The 14,366-nt window shown below is 52.5% G+C and overlaps 1 protein-coding gene across 1 annotated transcript; it reads left to right on the top strand.

Annotated features, from left to right (window-relative positions):
• Window positions 1–9,830: 9,830 nt before the first annotated feature.
• Window positions 9,831–13,909, top strand: FOXC1 (forkhead box C1). Its single transcript, XM_032340944.1, has one exon. It carries the CDS (start codon window positions 10,392–10,394, stop codon window positions 12,045–12,047), a length of 1,656 nt encoding a protein of 551 aa, XP_032196835.1. The 5' UTR covers window positions 9,831–10,391; the 3' UTR covers window positions 12,048–13,909.
• Window positions 13,910–14,366: the final 457 nt, after the last annotated feature.

The raw sequence follows: 14,366 nt of genomic DNA on the forward strand, positions 1-14,366 counted from the left end.
AGCTGACTTCAAATTTTAAGTGTAATATTAAATGGTCAGAAATGAAGCACAGCAGGAAGGGGAAATGAATTGAATTTCTCAAGGTATATATTAGAGAGAGCTATTCAAAATTCAAACTCATCCTAAGAGAAAGCACAAATTATGCATCCATCATTTTCTTTTTCCACCAAATGTACACACTTAAAATATTTGTCTGGTGGATAAAACTGAAAGTCATGCTAATATTGGAAAAGCAGATCTAGGCATATCAGAGACTTTGTTTTTAAAGGGACATTGCCAAGAATTCTGAAGCCAGCACTTGACCTGTATTTAATATTACTCTGATCTGCTAAGGGATGCTTTCTGGGTTCTAAATACCTACTTGGAAAAAGTTTGGCACAGTCAGAGAATAAAATACAACTCTCCTTTTATGAGATTTACAGCGGACTGTCAACACCATCTGATAATCGAATCTCCTTGAAATCAGCAAAGCTATATAGATATCATCAGGAACGCTGATGTACAAACCAGCAAGAGAAGGGAAAAAGTAAGACAAACTTGTTTATTTTACTCCATTTAATCCATAATCGAGGGAAATTCAAAATTTGCCAAACTAAAGAGAAGTACGAAACACAGATTTTTTCACAATTCATTTGAATATAAAAGGAAACGTTATGGCCGTGCATCAGCCATCTCTTTTAAAATATCCAAAGACAAACTAAAAAGGACAAAGCATCATGATCTAAGTCTGAGACTGTTCCAGGGAAAAAAAAAAAAAAAAAAACAGTTGACATCAATGATAGTGATGTTTACTAGAAAATTAACCTACTTCCAGCAGACAGTAGACAGTGTGACTGATATTAAACAAAATATGTGACTGTTTGCCTTGATGTGAGGAGGGCGGGGCCCCATTTGTTTTCCTATTATGTAAAACCCCTGCGCGACTCCTGCCAAAACATTTTCCCAGTGACACGTCTGCCTGCCTTTGGACGTGTTCCTTACTAAAACAAATACACCTAACAAATAATCTTTGATAGCAAATACTCATAAAGGCAAACAATGAAAACTACTATCGGGTGTTTCTTAAGATGGCACTGAGCACTGTGAAGAATTACCACACACAAAAGCAAAACAATTCTGCCTTGCTGACTGGGCCAGTTCCCAGAAGTCCGCAACGGGAGCAACTTGCTCTTTCTTGGCAAGTAGCTAATTTTCCCCCCTTGGGGCAGTGAGTGGTCCTCTCCCTAATAAGTCACAGTGTGTATATACGTTGTCTACTTGGGAAGAGAGGTAAGTATGAAAACAAGCTAGTATTATACGTGCACACTCACAAGTAAAAGGAGAATGTCTCCCAAGACCATACTGGCACCTTATAAAAGTGTAATTTAACCTTATCTAATCTGGAGCCTGTTTCATCATAAGGATAGCCCATAATGTAAACCTTTGTGCGAAAGGAAGGAGGAAAAGCACATGTGGGGTGGGCGGCGGCCAGCGTCTCCTGTGACAGCCTGCCGGTGGGGACTCTCTCTGGGCAGCCAGGGCCGACCGCCCTGGAGACGCTAGGCGAGAAAATGACGGATGGGCAGGGGTGCCGTGAAGGCAAAAATGGCTAAGAGAATCGTTTCCTCTTCCCATCTGTTCAGGAAGGACGTCAGCGAGATAGACTAAACAGAGGCCCTGGTTCGGGGTTACGTGCGTGTGCCTGTGTGAACACAGCAGCCTGGCCTTTAAAAGAACCTTCCTCCGCTCACTGCAGGGACAGACAAAGGGAGACCAGACGCCCATACTGGCTGGCCTTGAAGAGAAGCAGGGCAGTCGCAGACTGTCGCCGCAGCTAGCGAGGGCTGGGGCGGTCCCAAAGGAGTCTGGCCCCGGTGCCCACCGCCTGCTGCGGCTACCAGCTGATGGGACGCACCCAACAGTGCTGGACACGCCCGTTGCCAGGGTTGGGCACACTCGGCTCTTCCGGGAAAGACACGGGAGATCCTGGTGCAGAGGGGCCCTTCGGCAGGCTAGGTCTGGCACACAGCTCCCCCTCCTTCCCTGGGAGAGCAGAACCCCTCACTCCCAGAAGCTCCCGAGATGGGAGACGCAGGATTCTCCCCACAGGCCTAGCGGAGGTCTTGAGGCCTCCTTTGGCTCCCCTAGGAGGTGAACCTCTTCCTACCCTGACTATTGTCTTCTGGATCAATCCTCCAGGCCCAGGCCAGGTCCAAGTTGGGCAGGGGAGGGATTCTTTCCTGGAAAGGGGAAAAGGGCCTTCTTGCCTATTCTTTCCCCACCCCACCCCCCCACCCCCGCCTCTGGCCTTCCCTACTGCTATCCCCACCCGGCCCCCCCACCAAGCCCCACATGGCCAAAGGCCTCCACTGGATTAGACTCCAGGGTCTGGTACACTTTAAAGCTGAAAGGCTGGGATGACTGGATGAGGGAAAGCTGCACTGGACTTTGCAAGTGCTGGATGAGGCCCCTGCCTCACCCATCTGAGAAGCATCTCCAGAACATCTGTGTGCAGACACGCTAGCTCTGTGCAGGTCAAGTAAGCTTCCACACATACAACAGATTCAAGTATGGCTGTGATCAATGTTTCCCCACAGTGATTACTATTTACCTTCACAAAGGTGTCCAGCAAAGGGTATTGTGTCATATATCAGCTGCTAGAATCATGCTGAACACAAAGAAAGCCTCCATGTATTTCCTGACTAAATGGATCAGCCAATATATATTGATCTGAAATGATATATTGATCTGAAATGCACATTTTAACATCCAAAATAGAGGTGAGACTTAATACACTGGTGATGGACACAGGTTTAGTTTTTCTTCCCTTAGTAGCACGTAAGTGATGTACTTTATCAGAAATGGCATGTTAAGGGCCCCTGGGTGGCTCAGTTGGTTAAGCGACTGCCTTTGGCTCAGGTCATGATCCTGGAGTCCCAGGATTAAGTCCCGCATCCGGCTCCCTGCTCAGCTGGGAGTCTGTTTCTCCCTCTGACCCTCTCCCCTCTCATGCTCTCTCTCTCACTCTCTCTCAAGTAAATAAATAAAATCTTTTTTTAAAATGGCATGTTAGATTCAGAAAACACACAAAATAAAATTCTGAGGGCATTGTAATTTTGGCCAAGTAACTGACTCTCTCTGAGACTCGGTTCCCGCCCACATAAGATGCAGATAATAGTGTCCACATCCTTGTGAGGATTAAAGGAAAGGATTACTTGAAGCCCTCAGCAGAATGACAACATAAGGAATGCGCTGTGCATATTCGTGTCATTGTCTAAGGGTCTGTGGCTGAGACTAGAGAAGTGTCATATCAAACAAATTTACACTTCACTGGAACCTTCCCCTGCCAAGTGTCTAAAGGAGTAAACGATGGAGAAAACAAAGAGCTGTCCCATTTTTTCCCCAATTCTGACAAGGGTTTTTGTGATCCCAAGCCAAAAGGGACCTCAGTAAAAGTAAATTCTGGATTTCTTTCTTTTCTTTTCTTTTTCTTTTTTTTTTTTTTTTCGTCACTCCTAACTTAGAGTTTAACCCTACTCAATTATTGGCCTTAAAAAACACTAGGGCAAACGTAGGAGTAGCTAAATACTGCGGAGCAAGTGCCTCCTTTCCTTTCATACATTTATTTCTATTTAATATTCTGTGGAAATTTGTCTCTTTATTTGCCATAGTTTATCTTTTCTTAGTTCTTTGCTTCCAAACTAAATAGCACTAATCCGAATGCATACCTCTCTGCGTGCCAGCGTCTAGCCTTGTGTCTGTGTCTACTGTGTATGTAAATATTGGCAAGTCTTTCCCTGGGTAAAGCTGCAGTGTGCATGGTCTGTGTTGTCATACGGTGTCTCTGGGGTGTGTAAATGTGTGTGGGGGTGTGAGACCGCACTAGTAGCCACTATCACTGCCACTCACTAGTCCTGTTCTCTAAACAGGTTCTTTGGAGGTTCAGTTTTTTCATAATTAAGACTAAGGTGTGGTTAGAAAACAGAAGTACATTTTCCTGGAAACCAGCAGTCTTCATTTGCAACTTTTATTGGCAAACCTGGCTGCCAGTAAATACATTCCTTGGCATCTCCCAGAATGTAATTCATTTGATGAAGCGGCCTTGCTTTTTTCTGTAACCTGCACATCAGTTAAAAGGGGCCGCCTGGAAGGAATGTAGCCGGTGGCTGCAAGCCCCAGGACCAGGTCACCTAGGGCTCCAGGAACAAAAACGTCCCTGGTCCATGCCTCGGAGTCTGAGACGGTCTCCTCATGGGACTTCAGACTATTCTCGTCTAGATCCCAGGTAGGTTTCAGGGTGAGAAAACAAGAAGCCGGACACCCCGCGGTCCCACTCCAGAAGCGTGGCCACCCCCAAGGACCCCTTCCTCAGGAGACCCTTTCCCTGGGAAAGGCTCAGGAAGTGAAGGGCCCGAGCTGGGCAGGGGACCTCACGCCGCTGCAGAGGCGCAGCGGAGACAAAGCTGCGGACCGCAGGGGGCGCTCGGAGCACGCGCAGAGGCGGGTGAGGGAGCCCGGAGCCGCCGGAGAGTCCCCTGCCCCAGGCCGCGGGACTTGGCTGGGACTTGCACCGCCAGTCGGGTAGCCCCAGCCCAGTGCGGCCGAGCGGTCTTGGGACTTCCCACACCTCTTCTTCCTTGCTCTGCATTCGCGGGGAAAAGGCGGGAAGCCTGTGGAGGGCGGAAGGGGACCCCGACCAGCAGACCACCGCTTCCAGCCGCAGGCGCACGCGAGGACAGCTGCCCTCCGGGAGAGGCCTGTTGCACCTAGCCAGGTGTCGGCCGCGTCCTGGCCCTGAGAGGTGCCGACGGCCGGCTCTGGCCGAGGGTTCCGCGGCTGCTCCCCGCATGGTCTGGGGTGCGCAGCTGGCCGCGCTTTTCGCACACCAAGCCCAGCCTTGCCTCTGCACGGTGGGACGCCCTGGGGGTAGGGTGAGGGACGTAGGGAGGGACGTCCCAGAGCAATGGCCCGCCAGACAAGCAAGCGAAGGCCCCGGAGCGTCGAGGCTCAGGCTCTGCGACGGTCGCTTTCCAGCGAGAGGAAGGGTGGCAACCCGGGCTCGAGGTCCGCCGGGGGGCGGTGCTGGAGACCCGGGAAGTTCCCGCCGCCCGCGGGACACAGGCCCAGCCACCAGCAAGGTGCAACCGACCTCACCTGGCCTGAAGCTCTGAGCTGTCAGTGGGTCTGTCCGCGGATCCGTAGGCCAGGCGCGTCAGTGCAGGAGAGCGCGCTTTACACTCCAGCCCCCGGAAGGCGCCTTCGCCCCGCGGGTTCTCTGGTCGCCGGCTCCCGCCAGCACCCTGCAATCCCAGTGCTGTGCTACCGCCTTTGGGGATGAAGGACCGCAGGGCCCTGCGCTGCGCGCGCCTCAAATAAGCCGGTGTCGGGAAGCTGCGAGGAAGCGGGGCCTCTACTTCAGGACCTGGCTTGCTGCAGCGGTCCTGACTCTGCCGGGGACCAGGATGCGAGGCCGAGCAGGTGTGCGCATGCACATGCAGGCACCTAGTCCTTTTCAATCACCCACCCCTTCATGGACTTTATTCTTGTCCTGCATTGTTAATGAAAGACAACAGTTCGGTTGTCTATCTACCTCTGCCTGGACAAAGGAAGCCCTCCGTCTTTCGCAGCCAGGCACTAAAGTTAAAGATTCACTTCCCATATGCCCTGTGCCCCTTCCTTGCTACTCAGACCGGCTCTGAGGTGACAGGTGGGCCGACCCGACGGGGTAACAAAGAGCATTCTCCTGAGTAAGTAATTAGTGGGACGGCCCATCTGGGTGACTTGGGGTATGACATTAAATTATCGCATCACAGAAACTTCCTGTGGAGATCTTCTCCTATGAGGGCAACTCTCCAATCAGTTCAATCATGGAGACAGGCGATGTGGATCACTTTGTCTTTAAACATATTCGAAAAACAAACGCTTTTTTAAATTTCTTGTAGGAATTATTTTTCTGCTGAGAGCTGAATTACAGGTACCACGTTAGCAGAATTTCTACTCAGAAAACCCCCAACTAAGAGGGAAGAAGAAAGCAAGCCTCTGAGTCTCGGCCACCCAGACGTTGGGTCCCCGCCTCCTCCCTCTGCTGACAAGTCTCACTGAAGACAAACGCTACCTTCCGGGCTGACGGTTTGATAACGAATAACGGTTATTGACACCGAAATATCCTCTCCTCCCCCCCCCCCCATTCCTGGTCTGCGCAAAAGAGGCCATATGTAGAACCACAGGCATTTATCTAAATAGCTCAAAGACACCCCCCACACGGACTTTGATCTGGTCATTTGTGATTTCGGTCTAGTGGGGAGTTTTCAAATCTCATTGGCAGGGTAATTGCCTTAATCTTCCAATTTGTCTCCTGGCAGCGGAGTGGGAGATGGTAAGACGGCAGCCGACCTGCAGCCTCCCTCCTGATTTTGCAGAATCCTCTGGATTCCACTCATCATCTAGAGCAGAACTCCCTTCCCTCATCTTTAAGCCTGCGTTTGCCGTTTCCTGCAGCTCCTGGACCAAGTGGGGGCCACTGGGAATCCACATGAGGGTGGCCTAGACCCCCGAAGGGCCAGCTTCTTGGGCATAAGGGAGAGCCAAAAGCTGGATACGCGGGCACTGCTGACTGGGAGGGGGTCTCGGCAGGTCTAGGGACGATTGGGCTGCTGGGGCTGGAAAGTTCCTGAGGGGTCTCTGACTCAGAGGACAGTGTGTGCACCCTGGGCTAGTCTCAGACCGCTCGGGAGTCATTTCTTGAACTCAGGGCTCGCGTGAATCCTTATTCCCTCTACTCGACTTGAATAAAAAGAAAAGAAAAGAGAAAGAGCTCCTTCAGGCTCCTGGTGACCTGCATTAGGGCACTATCTCCTCCACCACCGCCCCCACTCTCCCCAAAATACACATTCCTGCGGTGTCACCACGTTCGGAATCCAGGCATTTCCTGGAGTGCTCGCCACATCCCCCTGCTGCTTTTCTACAGTAGGGGCCCTGGGGAGGCCTTGTTTTAAATATCTCTGTGACGTCACGCCCCCTCCTCAAAGCTAAGAACCCCTCAGTGGGCCCTGGGAATTGCAACCCCACCTGGCAGGTCAAGGCGGGGCTGGGGGCTGGCAGGGCGGGTGAAGTAACAGTTCCCCCAAATACCTATTTTACTGCAGTCGCCTGCCGGACCTTCAGGCTGCAAGCACGGGAGGCGTCAGAAAAGAAGCCCAAGGTTTCCTGCCGGGGCATTTCTGCCAATTGAGTCAAGGGTTGTTTGGGAGACTGATGACTGAACTACCCCAGGAGCTGGGAAAAGGGGCATCAAAAACTTTAACTGAAAATAAAAAATTTAACCCATTCCCCAAAAGACTTCATTTCTGTGCCTTAACGTTAAAATAACACCACTAACAACAATAATAAAATAAGCAAAGTACTTGAAATATAATCAAGCCGTTTACTGGAGATTTGTTTCCGAGTAAGCTTATAAAACACAAATGCAAATATCTTTTCCTGGCGAATATCCAGAGCTAAACCAGTGGAAAGTTGATCTTTATAAAACTGCATCCCTCCATTTTTTTTTTTTCCGCATGCCAGATACTAATTTCACAACGGTAACTTTTATATCCAAAGTGGGGAGCCCAGAACACCACCTCTGTTCGATTTGCAATTTACATAACAAGCTGTTCACACTTCTTGGGGCTGGCTGAGGAAGACAGCGAGGGGAGGGAAGGAGACGGTGTGCTGGGGAGAGACCGCTAAACACAACCGTCCATTGCAAAACCCGGGGCCGCAGCCGTTTCCCACATTAGGAACACAAACGAGTCGCTATTGCTGCTTTCCTTTCCATGCACTGTGAGCAGTGGAGATGCAGTTTAAAGTTCAAATTCACCTAATACTGGGGCGTTTAGGGAGACCAATTAATTGGCTTCCAGGTTGAAGCCAGAGTGCCCCATAGAGCATCAGCCAAGGAGTATAGGGATGGGAGCTGGACATGAATTAATTTTTCATTGGGGGGGGGAGTCTTCTTTCCCCTTCCTCCCTTTGCAAGTATTTTTAAGAACCATCAAATACTGAGCCTTCTGCTGATAAATCAAGTGTTTCTTCCAACCCGAGCCCTCCCGGGCGTTGCAAACACCCTGAAAAATGAGTTGCAAGTGTCCCAAGAGCACAGCAGGCCAAGAGGCAGCTGCCTCAGGAATCGGAACTTCCGGCAACCCCCCACCCCCCACTCTAGTTCTGGAAGTAGCAGGTCCTTTTCTCTCCATGTAAAAGTCCATTCTGAAACACGCTATTTTTAAATGTTCAAGTAACACGGAGCTGAGTCTGCTACACAAGTCAGCGCCTTCGATATCTAACAACTAAAGCGACAATGAGAATTTTTGTGCAGTGAGGAAGCCGGGATTCCAGCTGGGAAGCCAAAAGGGGCTTGCAGTTAAAGATTGTCAGAAATTGGGGGAGCGGAGGTGTTAAATGCGTCACACTACTCTTCTTCACAGTTTCCTAAGCTTGGCAGCCCCTCCACCCCACCCCGCCCGGCTTCTGGTAAAGGATCTAGTCTTCAGTCTTCAGGAGGGTCTTTTCTAGAGTTGCCAAAAGGCAGAATTGCGCTGCAGGCGGAGGGTGGCCAGATTTCTTCCTGCTCCTTCGTTTTTTTCCCTTTCTCCTCTTTTCATCCCATTCCAGTCTTTCAGAAACTGTACATTTCAGGCGTGCACAAGGATATGCCTTCCGTGCTTACCACCCCCCCATCCCTGAGCTGTTCCGCAGGTGCGATTCTAACTGAGCCCCCACCCAGCCAACACACCCGTTATCTGCAAGTCGGCAGCACCGCGCGTGTGGAGATGGAGGTTTAACTGAAACGCGTTAAGTTCTTGGACGTGTTTATTTGCTTCTTGTCATCACACCTGCTAATGTCACTGAGCCCGAAGCGTGACCCCTCCTCTAAGCCGAAACATGCCGGACCAGAAGCAAAGACCCTGCGGCTTGTGGCGAACTTTAGGGATCACATACACCCCCCACCCTTCCCGCCACCGGGGAGCGCAGGGAAGCCTCCTGGCCCCTGCAACCAGAGCCTCTAACACCCTTGGGGTGTCAAATGCCCTGGGGGAGACGAGGAGCAAGGTGGCCTGAAATGCCGCAGGCGGAGCCTACCTGGGCAGCGGTCCCGGCAAGGCCCCATATCCCCTCTCCCTTATTTCTACTGGGTGGGTGTCACGAGGCAGCCGAGGTGGGGGCGACAATTCCTGCCCCGCCGGGAAAGCATGGCTATGACTGAGCCTTAAAACCCTGTCCTTGCAACCCACCTCCGGACAAGAGACTCTCCAGGTGAGGGGCAAATGAACATATCTGTGAACCGAGTGAGACTGGCAACGAGAGGGAAGAAGTGGAAAGAGAGGAAAGGTGAGGGTTTTGAAAAGGAGGAGGGGAAGAGAAGCCCAGGAAATCCCGGCACTGGAATCAGCCAGATCGACCAAGGAATGGGAGAGAGCCATCCCAAGTTGGGGCTCGAGTACTCGGTGACATCTTGGAGCGGTGGACGGAGGAAGGGTCTGCGTGGGGCCCAGGAGGACCCAGGAAGTCTGCGAGAACAATGGACGCCTGTGCGGAGGGCCGGGAGTGGAAGACAGTGTGGGCGGCGGCAGCGGACGGCTGGGGCTCGGGGGCCGATCTTGCTGTGGGTGCAGGCCTGGCGCGGGCAGGGGCAGGGGTAGGGGCGCGGGCTCCGAACGGCCGGCGCGCGTGTGGTCAGCCCTGCGGTCCTCCCGCAGCTGGGCGCGGGCCGCCAGGGCTCGGCCTCCGGCTCATTCAGAGGCGGTTCTCGCCGACCATTGGCTGCTGCTGCTGTGGTGGGGCGGGGCTCCGCGGCCCGGAAAAAAATGTAACTGCGTAAAAAAGTCCTCGCCTGGGTGACGGATGCTCAAAAGTTCAGAAGTTTTCCCAATGCTTCCTTAAGCGGCTGGCGCGCGAGAGACTGAAAAAAAGGTGACGCGGGGCCCGGGAAGGCGGCCGGCGCGCTGCCCCCCGCCCCTGGTATTTGGCCGCCTTCGCCGGCGGCTCAGGGCAGAGTCTCCTGGAAGGCGCAGGCAGTGTGGCGAGAAGGGCGCCTTCTTGTTTTCATAGTTTTGACTCTGTTTTGCCGTTTTCGCCTGGAAGTTGCTCCGCGGGTTCCTCCAAGGCCGTTTGCCGCGTCCTCGTCCGGCCCTCTTCCCTAGCACGGACCCCGAAGTGGCCCGAGGCGCCCCAAGAGCTCGATCAAGCGCAGGGAGAGGCCGCGCGCGGCCGGCGGCTTCGGGAGGCGGCGGCGGCCGAGCCGGACTCAGCGCGGCGGCCCGGCACCAGCTCTGTGGGGCCCGGACTCGGACTGGGCAGCCGGCGCGGCGTGGCCGGCCTAGGGAGGGTGGGGGGCGGCGGGAGGCGCGGGGCGGCGGCGGCAAGCGGGGGCCATGCAGGCGCGCTACTCCGTGTCCAGCCCCAACTCCCTGGGAGTGGTGCCCTACCTTGGCGGAGAGCAGAGCTACTACCGCGCCGCGGCGGCGGCGGCCGGGGGCGGCTACACAGCCATGCCGGCCCCCATGAGCGTGTACTCGCACCCGGCGCACGCCGAGCAGTACCCGGGCGGCATGGCCCGCGCTTATGGGCCCTACACGCCGCAGCCACAGCCCAAGGACATGGTGAAGCCTCCCTATAGCTACATCGCGCTCATCACCATGGCTATCCAGAACGCCCCGGACAAGAAGATCACCCTCAACGGCATCTACCAGTTCATCATGGACCGCTTCCCTTTCTATCGGGACAATAAACAAGGCTGGCAGAACAGCATTCGTCACAACCTCTCCCTGAACGAGTGCTTCGTCAAGGTGCCCCGCGACGACAAGAAACCCGGCAAGGGCAGCTACTGGACGCTGGACCCGGACTCGTACAACATGTTCGAGAACGGCAGCTTCCTCCGGCGACGGCGGCGCTTCAAGAAGAAGGACGCGGTGAAGGACAAGGAGGAGAAGGACCGGCTGCACCTCAAGGAGCCGCCGCCGCCGCAGCCCGGTCGCCAGCCCCAGCCCCCGCCCGAGCAGGCCGACGGCGCCGCGCCGGGACCGCAGCCTCCGCCAGTGCGCATTCAGGACATCAAAACCGAGAACGGTACGTGCCCCTCGCCGCCCCAGCCCCTGTCCCCAGCCGCCGCCCTGGGCAGCGGCAGCGCCGCCGCGGTGCCCAAAATCGAAAGCCCCGACAGCAGTAGCAGCAGCCTGTCGAGTGGGAGCAGCCCCCCGGGCAGCCTGCCTTCCGCGCGGCCACTGAGCCTGGACGGCGCGGAGCCCGCGCAGCCACCGCCGCCCGCCCAGCCCGCGCCGCCTCCGCCGCACCACAGTCAGGGCTTCAGCGTGGACAACATCATGACATCGCTTCGGGGGTCGCCGCAGGGCGCGGCCGCGGAGCTCAGCTCAGGCCTCCTGGCCTCGGCAGCCGGGTCCTCGCGCTCGGGCATCGCACCCCCGCTGGCGCTCGGCGCCTACTCGCCTGGCCAGAGCTCTCTCTACAGCTCCCCCTGCAGCCAGAGCTCCAGCGCCGGCAGCTCCGGCGGGGGCAGCGGCGGAGGGGGCGGCGGCGGCGGCGGCGCGGCGGGCGCCGGAACCTACCACTGCAACCTGCAGGCCATGAGCCTGTACGCGGCCGGAGAGCGCGGCGGCCACTTGCAGGGCGCGCCGGGGGGCGCGGGCGGCTCGGCGGTGGACGACCCCCTGCCCGACTACTCCCTGCCCCCAGTCACCAGCAGCAGCTCCTCGTCCCTGAGTCACGGCGGCGGGGGCCAGGAGACCGGCCACCACCCTGCGGCCCACCAAGGCCGCCTCACCTCGTGGTACCTGAACCAGGCGGGCGGAGACCTGGGCCACTTGGCGAGCGCGGCGGCGGCGGCGGCGGCCGCGGGCTATCCCGGCCAGCAGCAGAACTTCCACTCTGTGCGGGAGATGTTCGAGTCACAGAGGATCGGCTTGAACAACTCTCCGGTGAACGGGAATAGTAGCTGTCAGATGGCCTTCCCTTCCAGCCAGTCTCTGTACCGCACGTCCGGGGCTTTCGTCTACGACTGTAGCAAGTTTTGACACCCCCGACCCCCCCCTCCAGAGTCGGACTGAATGGAACCCTAAAGCAGGAACAGCCAAAAGAACCATCAGTGCAAAATCGAAACCAAAAAAAGAAGAGAAAAAGAAATCCAATTAAAAACAAAACACAAAAAACAAAAAACCTTGAAAAATATTCACAAAACCAGCGAACAGAATCCCTCAAAAATTCAACTCACCAGCACAAAGAAAACTATTTTCTTAAAAGATTCAGAGCCACCTTCACTTTGCCTTATCTAAATAAACAAAACAGTAAACTATTTTGTACAGAGACAGCAAAATCATGGTTTATTAAAGGACAGTGTTACTCCAGATAACACGTAAGTTTCTTCTTGCTTTTCAGAGATCACGCTTTTCTCCCTTCTCTCCCATTCCCCTGCCCTTCTCTTTCCTCCGCCTCTCACCTGTAAGATATTTTATCCTATGTTGAAAGGAGGGGGAAAGTCCCCGTATATGAAAATCGCTTTCTTTTTATTCATGGACTTGTTTTAAAATGTAAATTGCAACATAGTAATTTATTTTTAATTTGTAGTTGGATGTCGTGGACCAAACGCCAGAAAGTGTTTCCAAAACCTGACGTTAAATTGCCTGAAACTTTAAATTGTGCTTTTTTTTTTCATTATAAAAAGGGAAACTGTATTAATCTTATTCTATCATCTTTTTTTCCTTTTTGTTGAACATATTCATTGTTTGTTTATTAATAAATTACCATTCAGTTTGAATGAGATCTATATGTCTGGATACTTTAATACAGCCGTAATTATTATAAGAAAAAAGATTTCAGATTAAAAGACTAGAAATGACCTATTCTTCTCCTAAGTAGCTGAAAAATGGAAGAACCCTCTGACTACTCCTTGTCAAATTTCACATGAAAGTCTCTTTTTGTTTAGATTTTTTTTTCCTGCAGCATCTTCTGCAAAATGTACTATATAGTCAGCTTGCTTTGTGGCTAGTCAAAAGATATTTTCCTAAACAGATCTGAGTTGGCATATACACAAATATATTTTTTTTCAGTAAGGACAGAACATGATCTGAAAATTCTAAGCCCATGAATCAGCACTGGTGTTACCACAGTGATACCTGTGTGTAGAGATATGTGACTGTGCCTCCAGATATACACAAATGAATATTTGGCTTGTGTAGCACATACAAAATCGTGATTCTATTATACATCCCCATGAGCCAAATGCTGGATAGATATTTCGCCTATTAATTTCACTACTTTATAAGAGGAAAAATAAACCAGTTTTTAAATGTATATATTTAACTCATTCACATTTACAATCTTTCATGTGTTACATAGAAGGGTTGATTTTTAAAACTATATATATACATATACATATATATATACACATATATATGTGTATATATATATACACACTGTGGGTTGGAAAGGGATATTTAATCTCTGGGAAACTATTTTAGAAGATATGTTTGTAGAACAATTATTTTTTGAAAAAGATTTAAAGCAATAAGAAGGAAGGAGAGAAGAGCAGAACATTTTAGTCTAGGGTGGTTTCTTTTCAATCCATTTTCTCTTGTTAATTTACAGTTAAACCTAGGGGGCAACCCAGATTGACCCTCCCCCTTTGTAAATAACCCAGGAAATGTAATAAATTCATTATCTTAGGGTGATCTGCCCTGTCAATCAGACTTTGGAGAGATGGCGATTTGATTACAGACATTCAGGGCCTTTCAGTTTGTTTTCGAGATAATACAGTTTCCTCCTATCTGCCGCTCCTATCTAGAGGCAACACTTAGCAGTAATTGCTATTGCTTGTTGTCAAAATTTGATCATTGTTAAAGGATTGCTGCAAATAAATACACTCTAATTTCAGTCAAAACCTGCTTTACGTGGCCTCTGATTTGCTGGATCTCTTCGCTCAGAGTCGTAACCTAATAGCTAAGGAAGAGCGCAGCGGCCCAGGGCGCGGGTGTCTCTCCGGGTCAGGCCGGCTGAGACTCGCTGACTGCTGCGTTTAAACCTCCGCTTGGCTGTCTCAGCCCGTGGCGCTGGCGCTGCGTCGGGTTACCCACTTGGGGTGGGCGGTGAAGGGAAAGAACCCACTGCCAGACCTCGTGGAGTCTGTGCGTTGGTCCACTTTTGGGAGCCGACCGTGGAGCCAGGATTTGCGGACAAAAGGTCCGGTGGCTGGAGCTGGGCTGTCTAGGCCCAGATGCGAAGCGGCAGCAGGTGACCAACGGAATGGCCCCGTCCGCTCGGACGGGTGATCTATCCCAAAGCCGGTCAGCTCCGGCAGCCGAGACTGTGACTTTCTCGACTTGCCTGATGCAACGTTT

Source organism: Mustela erminea, chromosome 4 (genome assembly GCF_009829155.1).
Source record: "Mustela erminea isolate mMusErm1 chromosome 4, mMusErm1.Pri, whole genome shotgun sequence".
Lineage (NCBI taxonomy): Eukaryota > Metazoa > Chordata > Mammalia > Carnivora > Mustelidae > Mustela > Mustela erminea.

Excerpts from the sequence above, each read along its gene's own strand:
- FOXC1 (XM_032340944.1), top strand. The coding sequence starts at position 10,392 with ATGCAGGCGCGCTACTCCGTGTCCAGCCCCAACTCCCTGGGAGTGGTG.